At 43.0% G+C, this 19,612-nt stretch overlaps 1 protein-coding gene across 3 annotated transcripts in view; it reads left to right on the top strand.

The window, feature by feature from the left end:
• The window catches only part of TMUB1 (transmembrane and ubiquitin like domain containing 1), a 48,684-nt gene that overhangs the window by 10,554 nt on the left and 18,518 nt on the right, over window positions 1–19,612 (top strand). For all 3 annotated transcript variants that reach the window (XM_085628257.1, XM_085628256.1, XM_085628259.1), the window contains exon 2: window positions 4,195–4,746. In XM_085628257.1, coding sequence (XP_085484383.1) covers window positions 4,241–4,746 — 506 coding nt within the window. In that variant the 5' untranslated portion in view covers window positions 4,195–4,240. The remainder of the gene's footprint in view (window positions 1–4,194; window positions 4,747–19,612) is intronic.

Raw genomic sequence — 19,612 nt, 5'->3', positions numbered from 1 at the left:
TATCAGGTCTAGTACCTCTCGTAGCGCGCAGGTGCGTAACCATGAGTCCGTCGACTCCACCGGCTCAAGGGAGCCTGAATATAAAGTTAAACCAGATTGGTCGCACACTGCTAAGAGAGGTACTAGACCTGATTATGTTTTTAGCAGCTTACACAGCAACCCCACTCTCATTTTCCTACTCCCTGCTGACGAGAGGCAACTACCTCGAAACACGTGTCCAGGGATGGCACACGCCACGCATACTTGCACGCACTCTTGAGCATAGGTGTATCCGCCGACGCTGACCTTCAGGGACCACTTTCATTGGGGGAACACGACTGGTAGGTGTAGCAGTGTGCGACCAATCTGATGTAACTTTATATTCAGGCTCCCTTGAGCCGGTGGAGTCGACGGACTCATGGTTACGCACCTGCGCGCTAAGAGAGGTACTAGACCTGATTATGTTTTTAGCAGCTTACACAGCAACCCCACTCTCATTTTCCTACTCCCTGCTGACGAGAGGCAACTACCTCGAAACACGTGTCCAGGGATGGCACACGCCACGCATACTTGCACGCACTCTTGAGCATAGGTGTATCCGCCGACGCTGACCTTCAGGGACCACTTTCATTGGGGGTACACGACTGGTAGGTGTAGCAGTGTGCGACCAATCTGATGTTACATAAATAGGCTTGATGGGCAAAGCTAGTGTCTTGTTATGCGGTATACGACACAGACATTAAGTATGTTAGGGACTGTCGTTTACCGACCCAAATGGTTTATTTCTTTGCTTTATAAATGCTATATAGTAGTCACCAGCCTGGAAACCGATATACTGATGAATGAATGCTTTCACTACTTTGTAACATTTAAAATTACTATATTTGTTGATTCAATAACGAGTTTTGAGGGGAAAAAAAATTACATGCTTACTTTAGTAATTTAAGTCGCAATCCACCACGGGAGTACACTTCTAGAACTCCCTAGGACCTGAAGGGGAAGCACTTAGGGACTCCGAGGGTATCCAGGTCCAGTTGCCTCTGGGCAGTTGTAGGAAAGGTCTTTTGTAGCTTGAACAGGAGGTTAACCCCATGACATTTTGAGCCCATTCTTTGTCCTGGGTAAACAAGGGACGTTCAGTCTTCTAGGCTCTCCACAGGTAACAGGTTCAGTCCTCTTCTGATTGTCTTCAGGTCCAGGAGAAATTCTGAAATGAGTGCCCGGGGATGCCACATTTATGCCTGGTGCGCAGTAGTGGGTGGGAATGACCCCTGGGCACTCCCTAACCAATGGCATAAAGGTTTCTGGTACTAACCGTACCCACTTTGGGTATTTTCAAGATAGCCAAAGTCTGCAGCTCTACTAAACTTTGGCTTTGAGGTCTGTGTGTGTGAGTGTAGAGTGTAGCATGAACATTTTAGTGCCCTTCTACATTTTATCACTAAAATCCAGGTTGAGACACGTCCTCTACCCACAACAACCTCAAAGACAGAAGTCTGTTAGAACAAAAGCAGTGTTTTCAGCAACCAGACAGCAGATGGGATACTTGCAAATTGTTTTGGCATCCTGTTTTCCTCCTTTGAAGTGTGCCGCAAATGTTATATGTGAACCCAAAATAACAATTAGAAACCTGAGCAACAGTTGTAAGCGTAAAACTTCATATAGATTCACAACTTTTCAATAAGTAAGATTTTTCGTTTCTTTTAATATTCCATTTTCATATATTCTTCAGTAATTAAAGTTCTTGTTGGATGCTCTTCAAACCACAGGGTAACCACAAGATTGCCAACACATGTTTCGTCAGGCAAATATGCTAATCGCCTTCATCAGGGCAAAAGGAGTATTCCAGAGTAAGATGGAAAAGATGTACTCCTATAACAAAAGTCCCCGCATCACAATCCGCATTCTGATAGGTCTATAGAAAACCAGTTCGATATCCCAAATCTCGGTCGTGATACACCGAGTCCAAACCTTAAGTCGCTATGGCGACCTGCAGTATGTATTATCCATCGGCGTCCATCTTACTCTGGAATACTCATGATTAAGAATACGCAGCGTCTACGACATCGCTTATAGGAATTGAACTTGTTTGAACTTATGGTTTATGGGAAGAACTTTTCAGTGGCTCTTTCATTTGTACCCTTTGCCCTGATGAAGTCGATTGCCAACACGTGCCAATCGACTTCATCAGGGCAAAGGGTACAAATGAAAAAGAGCCACTGAAAAGTTCTTCCCATAAACCATAAGTTCAAACAAGTTCAATTCCTATAAGCGATGTCGTAGACGCTGCGTATTCTTAATCATGAGTATTCCAGAGTAAGATGGACGCCGATGGATAATACATACTGCAGGTCGCCATAGCGACATAAGGTTTGGACTCGGTGTATCACGACCGAGATTTGGGATATCGAACTGGTTTTCTATAGACCTATCAGAATGCGGATAGTGATGAGGGGACTTTTGTTATAGGAGTACATCTTTTCCATCTTACTCTGGAATACTCCTTTTGCCCTGATGAAGGCGATTAGCATATTTGCCTGACGAAACATGTGTTGGCAATCTTGTGGTTACCCTGTGGTTTGAAGAGCATCCAACAAGAACTTTAATTACTGAAGAATATATGAAAATGGAATATTAAAAGAAACGAAAAATCTTACTTATTGAAAAGTTGTGAATCTATATGAAGTTTTACGCTTACAACTGTTACTCAGGTTTCTAATTGTTATTTTGTATTTAGGGGGGACCTTGTCTATCTGTTTTACAACTATTGGCAGTTGTTGTATATTAACCTTGGGCACTCTTGTTCTTGCTAATTTGTATTGAGAGACGGATTTCACTGTCTTGCGCATGGTTTCCCCTACTGCCAAAACTTCCTAGCCTTATATGTGAACCCAGCAGACCTATCAAACGGCCTTTGACACCGTGATGTCAAAAAGAGGCCCACTGTGATTAGGGTCTTCCAGGTTGGGGGACGGGGTGCAAAGGAAGCTCCCTGCCCAAGTGTCAGCTAACAATTGCCTGTCACAGCGGAGGCGTCTTTAAAGTGCGCCCCAAGTGTCGTATCAAAAACCTCAGCAGACCTGAGAACAGGATGTGACACTTCAATGTCACAAAGGATGCTCGCTTTTATACTTTGCATATTCTTTCAGGTTCATAGGGTCATCTCTGCCTATTAAGTTAAGCCTATTGTTTGCTCCTGAAACCAAGTTAAGTCATTCACGCCCATTCAAATGTTAATTACTGTCTGGCAGAAGTGGGAGAGCAAAATGCAGATTTAGCTTCCTTGGACTTAAGGCCGGGTGAAGCTAACTTTCTTAAAAGTCCCCTTTCCAAAATATTAATCACTAATCTAATTTCACCAGTGAACTGGCTGTGTAATACATTTTTCAAGAAGTCCAAAAATAAAATTTGTACTCGTCACCTAGCTGGAGATAATATATGTTAAACGTAACATTGTATCCCAGTGCTTTCCTGTGGAGCTGCCAACCCAGCTAAAGTGAAAATAGGTTATAGGGCATTTTCACTGTAAGGGTGTGTTTAACATCTAACCTTTGTGTCCTACTCTCAAATACCATGCACCTGTCTTATGTACAGCAAGGCCTACTTGGAGGTGACCATATTTAAAAGGAAGGTTTAGGCCTTTCATAAGGGTTATTAATGTTTGTACCGCAGCATGGGGACACACTAGCCTAGTGTAACCAGGCGCTTTATAAACTTGAGTATTATTATTATTAATGTCAGGACGGATTTGTAGTTGAAAGTAACCTGCACAACTTTGCTCCACATGGCACCCTGCAGTTATGTTTGCCCTGTCACTGCAGTGGGTGGCCTGTTGGATGCTGCAGCTCACTTGTGACATTTAAATTACAGGCCCTGGGTACATTGTGTACCATTTACTAGGGGCTTATACTTACGGTAAAAATGCCAGTTTGGGGTGTGCCAACTTCATCATGTTGAAAAAAGTAGCACAGGCATTTTACCACTGGCCAGCAGGGGTAAAGTGGACAGAGTTGTACAACCAGCAGAAATTGGGCTCACCAAAAAGGCAAACGGGGATGGTCCTGCAGAGAGGACACATGCTTTTGTCTGTGGCATTGCCTGTTGCTTCTTGTTCCTTCCGTGGTATTATATGTGATACTGCATGTTGTGTCCTCTTGTGTTTATTGTATGATTAATACCTTACCTACATTCCTTCTTTCATGTCCTCTTTACCAGCTTTGTTTCTCCAGACCCCATCTGCTGGTGATTTCCGGACTTCAAAATGGCTCTCATAGAGGGTATTGGTGATGAAGTAACCATCCTCTTTGGCATTGTGTTCTGCTTCTTGGTGCTTGTCCTGTCATGGGTTTCTACTCACACAAATGAGCGCTCCGAACAACTGTTTGTGTCTGTGGTCTCTGATGTGGGAGCAGTTGGCACTCAAAGACTCGCTGAGATACCAGTAGAGACCGTCGTCCAGCCTGAATGCTTCCACGAGCAGAAGAATGATGGGAATGAAACAAGTGCACCCTCTGTAAGCTCAGCTGCAGCTGAAACAGCCCCACCAGACACTGGGGATCATACAATAAGAGGTCTGAGGCACAGAGCGGCGTCCACCTCAGTGGATGTTAGAAGCAGTCCCACTGAGTTATTTGAAGAGACAGACTCCGTCCAGGAGCCCACAGGCAGCACAGTAGGTCAAACCATGGTGCTAAGGCTGAAGTTCCTTAATGACACAGAGCGTCTAGCCCGTGTGCGGCCAGAAGATACAGTCCACTTTTTGAAGAGGTAAGATGTGTGTAGTGGAGAAGAGTTTTCACACACATACTGATGACTAACGCATGGTAGAATTTTGCCCATTAGTGTTTTGGTACCACCAGTGTTATGTGCCTTTTTCTTTTTAAACTTACTTCTATTTTGTATGATTTATCGATGTGTGTGTGTTACGTCATGTGTGAGTATATATAGGTATAAAATTCACTTAAAAAACCATAGGTTTCACACATGTTATAGTTAGCTGGACATTTCACTCGTAAAAAACCATTGAAATTCCCCCGTTATAGTTAGTTCAGATAACTATAACTCGCGCGCCCGCAATTCACTGCTGATGACTTCACATATTACATCACTCATGACATGGTCAGTGGCATCACTCATGACATCACTGATGACCTCATCCTTGTGATAGTGGCGGTCGCGCGAGTTATAGTTATCTGAACTAACTATAACGGGGGAATTTCAATTTTTTTTACGAGTGAAATGTCCAGCTAACTAGAACATGTGTGAAACCTATGGTTTTTTAAGTGAATTTGTAAGGTTTTTTAAATGCTAAGTTATGTATGTTTTATTATATTTTTTATATATTTATTTTACAATAAGCTACCTATGTATATAGTTATAGATTGACTGTATCCTGTAATATGGAATGGTTCGTTTAAAATGTTGTTTTTTTTTAAGGTTTTTCACCGTGCGTGCACCCCGCGATTTTTTGAATAAAATAAAATGTTTTTTCACCCTTCGGGGGTCCTTCAGGGACCCCCTGACAAAGGCTAGGGGGTCAGGAACTCTCTACCCTGCCCCCTTTTCACGTTCTCCACCTTTCTTTTTCACTGTCACACACAAAACACACAAAATGGCGGCCGACACTTCCTGATTTCGACCGATTCGAATGTTGACTGACATGTAACCACCAATCAGAATTACGCTCGCGCACGTTATGGTGCGCGCACCGTGCGCGCTTATAGATATTTATGTGCTTTTAAATGCAATTTTCTCAGGAACTACTGAACAGATTGACACCATATATGCAAAAGGCACATGCCTGACCTGAGGACTACCTCTTTGCCAAATTTCAAGTAATTCTGTTCAGCCGTTCGGGCTGTACCTTCGACTAAAGGTCCTATGGGAAAATGCATGGGGAAAACGTGTTTTGGGACCCCCCTTTTTTCTCAGCCCCCGCTTGACGAATCACCCCGTAGACTTTCAGAGTAGGAGCTGAGCGGAGCGCCCCATTAGTTTTGAAAATTTCGCGAGGATTCGTCAACCGCCGCCAAAGTTATTCAAAATAGAATTTTCAGATTTCCTATGGAAACACGGTCCTAACTATAACTATCTACTGGCGACCGCCAGTAGATAATGTATATAATTTTTTTTTAATGGATATGTTTTATCCGAATAAAGCAATGAAATGTACATAGTCATGTGACCTAATAAAGGACAAAATAAAGTCATAATAAAATGTTCACTGAAAAGTTAATAGACAACAAAGAACCAACTTGCCCGCAGCACTAAAAGTAAGCAGTGTTACCATTTCCTTATTTAGTGGGACTCCATTTACCTACCTCAATAGGATTTAAGGTTCAATTGCCCATGTCTGGTTTCAAACTTTTGACCTGCAGATCGCTGCATTAATTGTTAAGTCACTATGCCATCTTGCTGGTGAAATGTAAAGAAAACGCAATAGTTATGAGATTACTGAAGACTATTGTACCAAGTTCACCAGTCTTTTGACTGCTGTGAAATAAAATGTACAGGCCTAGAAGTAGCCTGCATTTTTTCACTACATTGTGTTGTACGGTTTTTATTAGGCTGCATATCACCACATTTCAAATTCAGTTGTAATTTTATGTGCGCCATAAGAAACTCGGCTACAAAATAAAGGTACAAGCAGCTACCAATCTGTATATTAGCGAAGATAATTTAAAAACAAATCTGTTTTCAAAATGCATTCAAACTTTCTGTAGGGAAAATGGTTAGGCATTGTAAAGCCTGTATTTTTTTGGTAGTAAAAAAGGCATCCTCTTTGTGACCTCTGACAACAGTAAATAATTTGTGTGAAGCTTCTGAAATGGGTATGCATATGGATCTTATGTTCATAGATGTTATCACATCAGTACATTCTGCTCCTTCTGAAGGCAGTATTAAATGCTGCTCCTCGTTTAGTCTTCAGGAGCACACCATTATTTTTGTTCAATGGCTTCCCACTGGGTGCAGATTTTGACTAAAATCGACCAACTTGGTGCACAAAACCCTTCACTCTGTCTTCACATGAGCTAATATGGGTAATTGAAATTGTTGGGGATCTCGCTCCTTCTTCAGCACTAAACTCCATTCTTGAAGCCCTCCCCCTTTTTTTTCCCTTCTTAAATTTCTACTGCGCCTACAAACTGTGAAACTCTATTTTCTTTCCCTCCACGCTATAGTTTTCACCTCCTGTTCAACTGGCAGTTGTCATCTTTATATCAATTTTTCTTCTCTTTAGTTGAACCTGTTCATCCTGCTTTTTCAGAACAAGTAAACCTTTTTAGTGCAATGGAAAATTGCCCTGAATTTAAATGACCGGCAGATTTTGATATTGTCACAATATGACTGATATACTGCAATTAATTCTTCATTGAGTTCCTTAACAAATCTAGGCAGGCGAGAGAGAGCCTCGCACTCTTCCTAGTATGGGTTAGTTAATAGATCGTAGGGCTCCTTATTTTTGAGTTTGGCATTTTCTAGATGTCCTTTCAAACTTGAACCCCTTTTGAACGTATTTATCTAATCCACCTCAACTTTGAGGCGTATAACTGAACCATGTAACGTGGCCCTAAACTATGCAATCCTTGTCAGACCGAATGGATTTGTGAAAAGCAGAAAACAACTGTAACCATCATCATGGTGCTTTGTGTTCTAATTTAATACCACCACACATAGAAGTAATTAAGTGCGGTGTGTGCACATTAAAGCAGATTTCAGCATTGATTGGGGTATTCTTAAATGCAAATCTTTCTTAACACTGGAAATTCTTTTTAGGTGTTCACAACCTACTTCAGCACTGTATCTTTCAAACACAACTGAAGTTGTTCTTTTGATGTTCTCATTTCTAACTTAAAAATATATTTGGCTTAAGGCCATCAAAAGGGATTGATCTAGTAATGTTTCCTTCCCCTTTCTAAAGCCTGTCTGCATCAATACCAGCTCTCTACCAGACTCAAATGCTCACCGCCTGTAAGTTAGGATGCGTCCTCTGAGGAAACTTTTGCCAGTTGCTTTGCTTGTTTTTCTAGACTTGTCTGGACAAAACGCAAGACAACAACAGTGAACAAGAATATTATATCATCGTCTCTGCTATGGACAATAGACATGCGAGAATACTCCTTTGGCTGAAACAGCAGTAAAATCTTTCTTTCATGAAAAAAAAAAAAGAAATTTGCAGTTCTGAAAACTCTATGTGAAAATCACTTGTATTAACACACCAGGCCAGATGCTCTAAGAAGAGAATTCCAGAAATTGATTCTCATCTCCAAGGCAAACCGTATCCTTATTCAGCAACATGCATCCTAACTCCGTGCCTCCACAGAAATCGTTAGATGAGCTGCCAAATGAAACTGGTTCATCTAGTCAAATCTAACCAATTAATTATCAGATTCAACTCAACCTAAAAAAAATACCTCCTTGTGGCTAAGAAGACACCGAGGCAAATTTTCCACCAGCAGCAATCCCCAAATTCAACAACCATTGATAAAAAACAACGGGCTTATACTTAATCAAGACCTATTGGTTTTGACAATGTGTTTTAGCCATGTTGTACACCAGCGTAGCATGGGTAAATGTTAGTGGCGTAGAGGAGAGTGACGTATCGTGGAGTGGCATAGAATGGAGTTAAATGGATTGTCCTATAGTTTTGTGTGGTGTCATACACTGTAGTGGAAAGGAGTGAAGTGCTGTATCCTAGAGAGTTGTATCGTGGAGCGCTACAGAGTACAGTAGCATGTCATGGAGTGGCATTGATTGGAGCATGCAAACGTAGGTCACTGCCAATACAAACAACACATTTTCAATTCGTATTACGATTGCATTGGTACAGACTACTAAAATTATACAGGGCACAAACAATAGTGTGTAAATCAAAATCGCCTAGGGAATTTGATTTGATCGTATTAAATACTTGTTTGCACTACACTTCAGGATTCTAAAAAAAATATTCTCAATTCTTGCTTTCCTAATTCTGATATGTTTTGAAATATTTGATATCAGAAACTACTAAAAGGTGACGGACTTAAATGGTAGCACCTCACTTTTTGTAATGCTGCTGCCTTATCTGGCTGTTAGTGCACAATAACTTCAGCACCCTTCACCTAATGGTGCCTCAGAAAAAATCTGACAATTTATTCACTACAAATGGAGGTGCACTAAACATAGAATAGAGAGTCCAAAGTATTTCTCTTTTTCTTTGACTTTTATTTCATAGCTGATAAATACACAACAACAGCCAACGCGTTTCGTTCCTTTAAAGACAATTTTAACGGAACTTCTTCAGGGCTGCAACAGAATAGAAAAAACATTTTTAGAACACATTAAAAATGACAGACGTACACATTTACAAACGTTTAAAAAATTGTTTTAGATTATACAATTGTACAGAAAATAGTCATTATATACACAAGATACCCTAAAATATTCGGCGTTCTTTGACATATTCTTTTACACCTTATTTATAGGGTTTTTTTCAAAAAGACACAAAGAAAGAGTCTTAATGTACATCAATCACTGTACTTTGTTCAATGATCATAACGACTGTTTCTTTAAAAGCTCGAAAAAATGTTTTATTTTTCAAATTTATATTTTTCAAAGCTAAAACTCAAAAATAAAAACTACTGTCTCACCTCGAATTGATAGCAAGTCAAGTTCGAACTTTATATTTGATGATTGGTGAGTAAGAAATAAATAGACAGCGAGTCCCACTTGATGTGTAGGAAATCCAAAATATCTAAAGAGTAAGGCAAGGGAAACCAAAATAAATCAACCCGAACTTATTAGCGAGAGATTTCAAAAAATTGGGTTGAATACTACCATTTATCTCACCTTAGTCGGTCGCAGAAGGTTTAGATATGTCTGAAGAACCAATGGTTCAATTTAAAGATGAAAAGGCCCATTGTAATGGTGACTATCAGATTTTCTGATAAAAATCTAAAGCAGAAACAAAAACCAATACTGAATCAAGATATAATGGGTATAATAGAAGGAAAATCATTACATAGTAGTTTGGCATTTATGAAAGTCGATCGAACCTCTTTCAAGTATTAGCTAGGTTCACACCTGTAGAGTAGCTTCAAAAAGTTTTGTAAGGCGGAAAATCCTATGTATATAAAACGAATAATGCTTTTTATAATATAAAATCTATGATCACTTGTCCAAACTATTGTCCATTTTGAGTTTGGGTATTGACTAACTTCTTTTAAGTACCTAGCGATTACAAGAGGTATCGATATTAATTTATCTGAAATATGGGTGGAATATGTTTGTGTAATATTTTCATATCTTCTTCATTGAAATTCTAAGACACGAGTCATCTTTCAAGTTTCATATGTTTCTGTTTGAACGTATATACAGATATATAATTTCGTGGCAAACAGCAATGTGTTCATCAAAAAATCATATATATATATATATATATATATATATATATATATATATATTTTTTTTATTAGGTGATTGATCGATATTTCGCTGTTAATAAATTGAGCGTCCACCTATGCAAATTAGGATTTTCCGCCTTACAAAACTTTTTGAAGCTACTCTACAGGTGAGAACCTAGCTAATACTTGAAAGAGGTTCAATCTACAAACTAATAAATTGTTTATGGTTGCGCACTGTCTTTCGTTCTGATTTTTAAATTTTAATTCTCCGGTTTTGGTCTACTCCTTTTTGATAATGGTGAGCCTTGTGGAGTTTTGTGACTTTCATAAATGCCAAACTACTATGTAATGATTTTCCTTCTATTATACCCATTATATTTTGATTCAGTATTGGTTTTTGTTTCTGCTTTAGATTTTCATCAGAAAATCTGATAGTCACCATTACAATGGGCCTTTTCATCTTTAAATTGAACCATTGGTTCTTCAGACATATCTAAACCTTCTGCGACCGACTAAGGTGAGATAAATGGTAGTATTCAACCCAATTTTTTGAAATATCTCGCTAATATGTTCGGGTTGATTTATTTTGGTTTCCATTGCCTTACTCTTTAGATATTTTAGATATTTTGAATTTCCTACACATCAAGTGGGACTCGCTGTCTATTTATTTCTTACTCACCAATCCTCAAATATAAAGTTTGAACTTGACTTGCTATCAATTCGAGGTGAGACAGTAGTTTTTATTTTTGAGTTTTAGCTTTGAAAAATATAAATTTGAAAAATAAAACTTTTTTTCGAGCTTTTAAAGAAACAGTTGTTATGATCATTGAACAAAGTACAGGGGTTGATGTACATTAAGACTCTTTCTTTGTGTCTTTTTGAAAACAACCCTATAAATAAGGTGTAAAAGAATATGTCAAACGCCGAATATTTTATGCTGGACAGCTCAAATAAATAAATAAAGTCAACAAATAGAAAGCAAGCGAATGTGCGTTACAAAACTAAAAGCCAATGGTGAGCAATACGCAGAATCCATTCCTAGAGAATCTTTCAGCATGTCCCTAATGTGTCCTTACTACGACCTAAAAAGCACCTACTAACTACTACCTCCACATCATAAAAATCAACTCCCCCTCATTTGAGGAAACGTGGCATGATTGACTTTTCCCTCATTCAGAGAACATACCTGTACTTTTTTGTTTTTAAATCGTTTTTTACTATAAAGCTTAGAACCAAAAGCACACGATATATCGCCATCATATACATTTAGTACATTATCACATATGTCATTCCTTTAACAGTGACTCAAAATCAAACCTCCCAACTTAGAATTCACTGACCTCCCTGTGGTTCATCCCCCCCCTCAAGGTCATAGTCATCTCCATCTACGCCCATGTCTTCCATCACTCTTGGCGGAGCACATATGTACCCACTGAACTTATTCCAGTTCCCCCATACCCTGTTCCATTTCTGTGGACAACCACGACTGATGTATACTGTTTTCTCGGCCACCATAGCTGAGTCCATATCTCCACACCAAGCTTTAAGTGTTGGCGAGACTGCTGCTCCCCATTTTTGCGCAATATTACGTTTGCAAACCTGATCCCCAGTGCGGGTGAGATCATTTGGCTCCCAAATATTTAATAAACATCTCCTAGGCTCAGGGATAAGTGACACATCCTCCATGTACATCCAACAAGGGCAGAGACTGTCAGTTGATTCCTTTGTGCTCTACTGCAGCTTCCCAGAGTGTTCTAAAGAACAACTAGAGCGCTAACAGTCCTACTTATGACAAACGTATTGCACACCTGAAGCCATCTTGATTGGAATAAAGTGGTAACTCTTAAAACATTTAATTTTAAAAAGGAAAAAAATGAGGGGGTTCATTTTGCCATAGAAAGTATGATTTGTGCTGCAGAAAGAAAAATTAGGGCACATTTTAAGTGACTTCTCAAATCCTCTTATATTTCATTAAAACATTCTGACATGCAGACTGAAACATGCACTTTCAATACCAGCAGCAGACTTCCCTGGTGAGCAGTAGCTTTACTACAGTGATCTAATTATCAACTAGAGTGCTAACATTCTGAATTTATGGCAATTGTGTGACACATCTGAATGCCTTCTTCATGGAATCAAAGTAAAAAACTGAAAGTATTTCCTACTGAGGAGACTGTAGTAAATGAGGAAATTAGGAAACTTCATAACAAATAAGTCTCCCAAAATGGCCACCAGAGACAAAAGAGCCCAAATGAAGCCCAAATATCACCCAGATGTAGCCCAAGTATAGCCCAATGACAGAATGTCCCAGAGTGTTCTTAAGAACAACTAGAGCGCTTACTGTCTTACTTATGACAAAAGTATGCCACACCTGAAGCCATCTTGATTAGAATAAACTGGTAACACTTAAAACATTTAATTTAAAAAGGGACACAATGAGAAGAGTTCATTTTGCCATAGAAATTATGGTTAGTGCTGAAGAAAGAAAAATTAGGGCACGTTTTGAGTGACTTCTCAAAAGAGCCCAAATGCAGCACAGATATCACCCAGATGTAGCCTACATGTAGCCCAATGACAGAAGTGTGCAAAACAGTTATTTGCTTGGTATTTGCAGTTTATATAGTGCAGACTTGTCAGGTATTGGAGTGCTTTACATGAGCATTGGTTACATCACACAAGATCAGATTCATTTTGGTTGTAGACATGGGGAGATTAACTGATTTGACCAGAATCACAGAATGTTGATCTGAAGCAGAAACTCCAACCTGGTTCCCCAGTTGCAAAGTCTGCAGCTCTGGAAGTAACACCACATCCTCTCTTCTAGGTGCAACATTTAATCAAGTGGTCAACTGGATAAAAAAACATAAAGATTACAAATAATTTAAAAGTTCTTTGTCGCTATTTGAAAACTCAGAAAATATGTCCTAATTTTAGTTTTTTAGAGCACTAGCCATAATTGTGATGCAAATAAGACCCTCTCATATATTTAATTTCTAAAGGAAATGCTCTAGGTATTACAGTTTTGATTACATCAAGAGGACGTCGGGCGTTCCACACTTTTGTAATAAATATAGAATGTTAGCAATCTAGTTGTTCATTGGGATACTGTTGAGAGGCAGAGGCCAGGGGCACGGACTCTGAAAATTGAAGGCAGGTAGGAGAGAGGCAACAATTTGACCACACTGGGCAGGCAGGAAGGGCAGTGGCAGCACAACAGACTATGGAGGGCAGTGGAAAGGGGGGCCGGGGCAACAAACCAACAATACAGGACTGGCAAGAGAGGCTGTGGCAATATAATAGACCATTGTGGGCAGAAGGAAGAGGCAGTGGTAGTACAACCATACATGCCAACAGATCCGTTTCAGCCAGGAAACGTCCAATGTTTTTAAGCTCAAATGGGCTTTACTTGACCTGTCTCCTGCTACAATCTCCTCTTTTTCAATGTAACTCAAAGGGGAAAATCAATACCCCAGTTTTTTTTCAAAATCTCCCTCTTACCAAGTTCAAAATGTTCGCAAGTATGGTACATTGGATCATGGTAGGCAGGAGGAATTGGGGTAGGGACATGGACTCGGATAACAGAGGACAGGAGGGACATTGAGATATGTAAGTAAATGGTTGTTTGATTCTTTATTAGCATGAGTGTGTGTGAGTAACTATGGATGAGTGGCGTTGTGTAACAGGATGTATAGGTGTATGAGTACATATGATGAGTGAGTACATGTATGAGTGACTATAGGACTGTTGGTGAATGAGTGGATGTGTATGTGGCTCTTAGAATTACTGAATAGGTTGTTGTAACTGGTATTGGTATGTCCATTGTTTTGAAAATGTTAGTTTCTATTTTTGAATGAGTGTATCCAAGGTTATATTAGGGGGAGAGGAGGTCTGCCACTCTATCACAAGGATGATGTCATCAGTGATGTCATTTGAGATGTCATCAGTGATGTCACTGACCATGTCATGAGTGATGTAATATGTGACGTCATCAGCAGTGCATTGCGGGCGCGCGTGTTATAGTTAGCTGAACTAACTATAACGGGGGAATTTCAATGGTTTTGTACGAGTGAAAAGTCCAGCTAACTATAACGCCCCTGAAACCTACGGTTTTTTCAGTGAAAATATATATATCTAGGTATTTAAACGTGTCCACTTCAAGTTGTAGTGGGCAGTCTTCTGGGAGCTGAGGCGATGGACCATATAGGACAAACATGATCGATTTAGACCAATTTATAGTGTATCCGGAAGCCCTACCAAAGATTTCACAAATATTTAGTAGTACCGATATTGAACGCCTGGGCGAGGTCATATACAGTAGAACATCATCCGCATATAGGGAGATGCAGTCCTTCCGCCCATCGGATTCCTCGGATCAGCGGCTCCCACCTAATCCACGCCGCCAGCGGTTCCAATACAAGGGCGAACAATAGTGGTGACAGAGGGCACCCTTGGCGCGTGCCTCATGTCAGCGTAAAGTTCCCGGATATATGACCATTTGCCGTCACATGCGCTACCGGTTTAGTATATAAGAGACGGATCCAAGCACAGAATTTAGGGCCAAAGCCCAAGTGCAGAAGCACTGCGAATAGGAAGGTCCATTCAACCATTTCAAATGCCATTTGGGCGTCTAGCGAAAGTATGACCGCTGGCTCCTGAATGTACGGGATACGGGCCATCACCCCATGTAGGTTTAGCGCTGTGCTTCTACCTGGCATGAAACAGGATTGGTCCGGATCTACTAGCGACGTCGAATGTGGCGCCAGTCTGAGCGCAAGTAGCTTCACAAGAATTTTAGCCTCTGCGTTAATTAATGATATCGGGCGATACGAAGTACACTCCTCGGGGGGGGGGGGTGGGGGGGCTTGCCAGGATTCGGAATTGTTATTATAGTGGCTGTTCGCTGATCCAGCGAGAGTTCACCCGCCTGCAAACTATCATTATACATATTTAACAGGTGTGGGGCCACAGTCCCAGCCACCGTCTTATACAGTTCTATTGGTATACCATTTGGGCCCACCGCCTTCCCTGACTGCAGTGAGCCAATCGCCCCCAACAGTTCTTCTACCGTGAGATCGGTCTCCAGCCCTCGAACCGCCTCCGGTGTGAGTTTGGGCATGTCCTTTATGTATGACATTGCTTCATCCACAGTCATCACTGAGGACGTCTCATACACCTGCTGATAATGTTGCGCTAAGGTGCCCACTATAATTTCTTGGTCGGTCGTCTCCTGCCCTTCCCGCAGTCGGAGTCTTGCTATCCATTTTTTCGCCCGCTCCCTTTTATCCAGCCACGCCAAGAGCTTACCGGCTTTATCACCTATGTCATAAACCCTGTGTTGTGTAGCCCGCAATCTCAGCTTAGTGGTCTCCCTGAGAAACTCCCTGTATTGTTGCTGCACCAGACGCAATTTCTGAGAATTCGCTGGTGTTGGGTTATTGGTGTGCTTTCTTGCTAGATGTTCTGCAATTCCCGTTGTTTTTCCCGTTTATGCCCTGCGATAGAGGCAATTGCTTGCCCTCTTATAACTGCTTAGTAAGCCTCCCACAGAGTGGTCGGAGAGCCAACGAGTGGGCATTTTCTTGGAAGAAGTGTTGTCAACTCAGCACTAGCTTTTCGGATCTTGGGAACCTGCAAATAGCCCGGGAAAATAGGGTATACGCGCTGCCTCATTCTATGGCGATATGTGTATGTTAATAACATTGGCGAATGGTCCGAGATACCTCTAGGCCGAATCTCTACCTTATCTACGTTTTCTAAACTATCCGCGGTGGCAAAGAAATCATCTATTCTCGATAGGCTGTCGTGAACCCCAGAATGGAAGGTGAACTGTCGTGTTGTGGGGGTGGTGACTACTCCAGATGTCAGTAAGTCCCAGCGTGTCTAGAAAACTCCCATGGGGCGGACTGCTTTTGTGGTGATCCCGTATAGGGTATCGGTATATAGACCCATCAGTCATCGCATTGAAGCCCCCCCCCCTCCCCCCCCCGATCAGCAGCTCTCCCTCCGGAAGGTCAAGCAGAAAGTCACTTAGAGCCGGGAGTGTATCAGCATGCAGGGCCGGGGGGACATAAACTGACACTATATTTAGTGCTCGCCCTTCCCATTGTCCAGAGATTGCCGCAAAACAACCGTCTGTCTTTATCCTATTTGCAATTAATGGCATCTGCTTTCTGATCAAAATACCCACCCCCCTAGAGCCAGAGGAGAATTCAGAGTGTGCAACCATTTTGAGCCCCCACCTGTCCATTGCCTTACAAGCAGTGCCTGTCAAATGTGTCTCTTGGAGTAGGGCCACCCCTGGGGAGCTACGTTTTAAGTATTGCAGAACTAGGCCTCTTTATTTTGTCCCCCAGTCCGTGCACGTTCCACGTGAGTATGGTCAACGGAGCCACCGGAGTCAAGGGACATGACCGCCGGTCCGTTACCAATGAGTCTACTTCCGTCATGGCGAGATGATAGTATAAGGAATAGGGCGGATTCAGGTGCTCGATGTCCCCCTCTACCACTGTCTAGGAATGCCGCAAACATGTGTGCCTTTACACAACATTCAACCATAAAACAAAAACATAACCCTCCAGCCAAACCCCATCCCCCACCCTCCTCCCTGCTAGACTGATTCCAAACTACCCGCCACCCCAACTGTGCAGAGTGCTTAATGCCCTGACCCATGAACAGTACTTGCGTGTGAGGGCGAGGAGTGCGAGGCATGCCGCAGTCTATTCCCGCCCCAGACTAATTCACCACAAAATACAGTCTCAACTTCTTGGTCGTGCCCCCGCCGTATGTTACTGTGCTTCCCAGTGCATGGGGGGGGGGGGGGGGAGCATCTGGTTCTTTACTCCCCGTCCCCATTTAAGACTCGCTCCATCTCCTCGCCCAGATTATGGACTCTGCTTCCAATGTTGGTGAGTTCCGTTCCTGTAGTCCCCTTTGCCCCTAGTCCTCAACCCCCAGTCTCCGCGTGGTATCTTCGTCCCGCTCATTACTGTGGTTCCCTTCTTCCCGTTGTTGCTGCTGACGTCTCCCCAAGCGCCTGGATCCCTCCACTTGCCGCCATCCCTCGAGCCAGTCGTGGGCCTCTTCAGGTGTTTCAAAAAAGCAGGCTTTTCCATCTGCTATCACCCGCAGCTTGGCCGGAAACAGCATGGAATAAGACAGCTCCCTCCGTCTGAGTTCCTTCTTTATTTCAAAGAAGCTTCTTCGCCGTTTGGTGACCGCCGGCGTGAAGTCTGGGAAGAAGGATATCACCGAGTTTTGTATGTGTATCGGTGGAGCCATTCTTGCTGCTTGTAAGAAGGCGTCCCTATCGCGGAAGTTGAAAAGGTGGGCCAATATTGGTCTGGGGGGCGCCCCCGGTTTGGGTCGTTCACAGCCATACCCCCCCCCCCCCCGGCACCCTGTGCGCTCTTTCCACGGGAAAAAAAGGCAGAGAGACCTTTGAGTTGGAGTATGGTTTTAATCATGTCTTCAATGTACAGGTCCGTAGCAGGACCCCCTTCACTCTCGGGAACACCCGTGATTCTTACATTGTTGCGGCGTGAGCGCCCTTCTTGGTCGTCCATCTTCGACGCCAATATTCTATTTTCGGTTTCCAGGTTGTTGACCTTCTGGATTAGCATGGCCGAATCTTTAGACAGGGATTTTGTCGCCTGTTCCACCTCAGTGACCCTGGCGGTCATTTTTTGGAAATCGGCTCTCAAGAGTGAAACATCAGTAGAAATGGAACCCACCATCGACTGTACCTTGTTAAGAGCCTCCATAATGTCATCCAGCGTCACTGTACTTGTTCCGTCTCCAGCGGGGGCTGTGTCTGTGACAGCAGTGCGACTCGACTGCGCAGGACCGTCTTTAGCGTATGCAAATTTATCCTGTTTCAACTGCGAGTTCGTGCGTTGCCCCTTACCCCCCCCATCGCGGACCAGCCACTCGCGTGTCCAACGGTTATCCCCGCTGCGGTTTTCCCGCCGTGACAAAGTGCGAGTGCAATGGGGTATATACCTGGACGTAGCCAACCAAGTGGCGCGCCTACATAAACAAGTGAGTTCCCAGGAGGCCGGCTCGTGCCCGATTTAGTGTCTGGGTGCTCCTCACGTACTCCAAGCAGTCAATATAGTGCTCAACTTGCTGCAATTTAAGGGGTTGTTGCCCCCTGCTGCATTGCTGGTAAGAATGATGGAGGGTGATCCCATAAGTTGCGCGTCGTCAGCTGGCCGCAGTAGGGGCTTATTCTCTTGGTGCAGCTCTGTTTGCACTGGGAGACGTGTTGCCAATGCTTATTTTGTTTTATTTTTTATTTATTTTTATTTATTTATTTTATTTATTTTTATTTTTGGTGCTTTATTTCCAACCACAATGCAGGCCCCATTGCTCCCAGGCCGTGATCACCGCCGTTGAGCGAGCCTCCCTGCAATTGTTGGGCGCCCGTGGGGGCAGGAATGATTGCCTGCCGGTGTATGGCCACAGGGCCGTCTTCCGACTTTCTCAGTCTTCGCTGCAGCTCCCACTCGGCCTTCTTGGGTAACTGCTCTCCCCTGGCGCTCCGTTCCCCCGAGCTGGGCCGACTATGCCTTCACCGGCGCCCCTCCCGGTCCGCCCGAAGCACTCCCTAGCAGGGAGATCCAGTGAGCGCCGAGCAGCGTCCGGACCAAGGGCGCCGCTCTCTCTCTCGGTCTCGAATGCTCTCCGGGAGGTGGAGGCGCCTCTCCGCTGCGCTGTCCGCGAGCCTCCTCTCGGGGTCATACTCTAGGCAAGTCCCTGGCCCCCCCGTAGACCTCTAGGCCATTCTACGCTGTTCGCTCAGCCTCGGGTGCCGACCGGCGTCCGCAATCAGAGACAGGGGCGATCGTAGCCCCGTCGCTTCCAGAGTTGGTGTCCGCCTCCGGGCAGGATATTTTATCGGATGAAGTGCCGGATAATTGGGGGATATCTACTTTTGCGTCGGAGCTCCTCTAGTCGGCGGCCATTCGAGTCGGCTGCAGGCCACGCCCCCATACCTGTACTTTTAAAAAATTGGCCAAATCATTCTCATTGTTAAACAGCCAGTGTTGTCGAGCATACTGTCCTACATCTTATCCAGCTCAGACTGTCCTTATCTGGTAGAAAACGAATGATGGATGCATTGCTAATTAATTAATGTTGTTTAGGGGCATTTCCATGTGTTCTATCGCTCTTTCCTGGTGTGCTAACTCTAAAAATGCGGGATGACTTCCACAGCACCTTTATGATGGCAGTCCTGCCTAGTGGTCTTCCAA

The sequence above is a fragment of the Triturus cristatus genome, chromosome 10, assembly GCF_964204655.1.
Source record: "Triturus cristatus chromosome 10, aTriCri1.1, whole genome shotgun sequence".
Taxonomy (NCBI): Eukaryota; Metazoa; Chordata; class Amphibia; order Caudata; family Salamandridae; genus Triturus; species Triturus cristatus.
The sequence above is the reverse complement of the archived record's forward strand: the minus strand, read 5'-3'. Positions and strand labels throughout refer to the sequence as shown.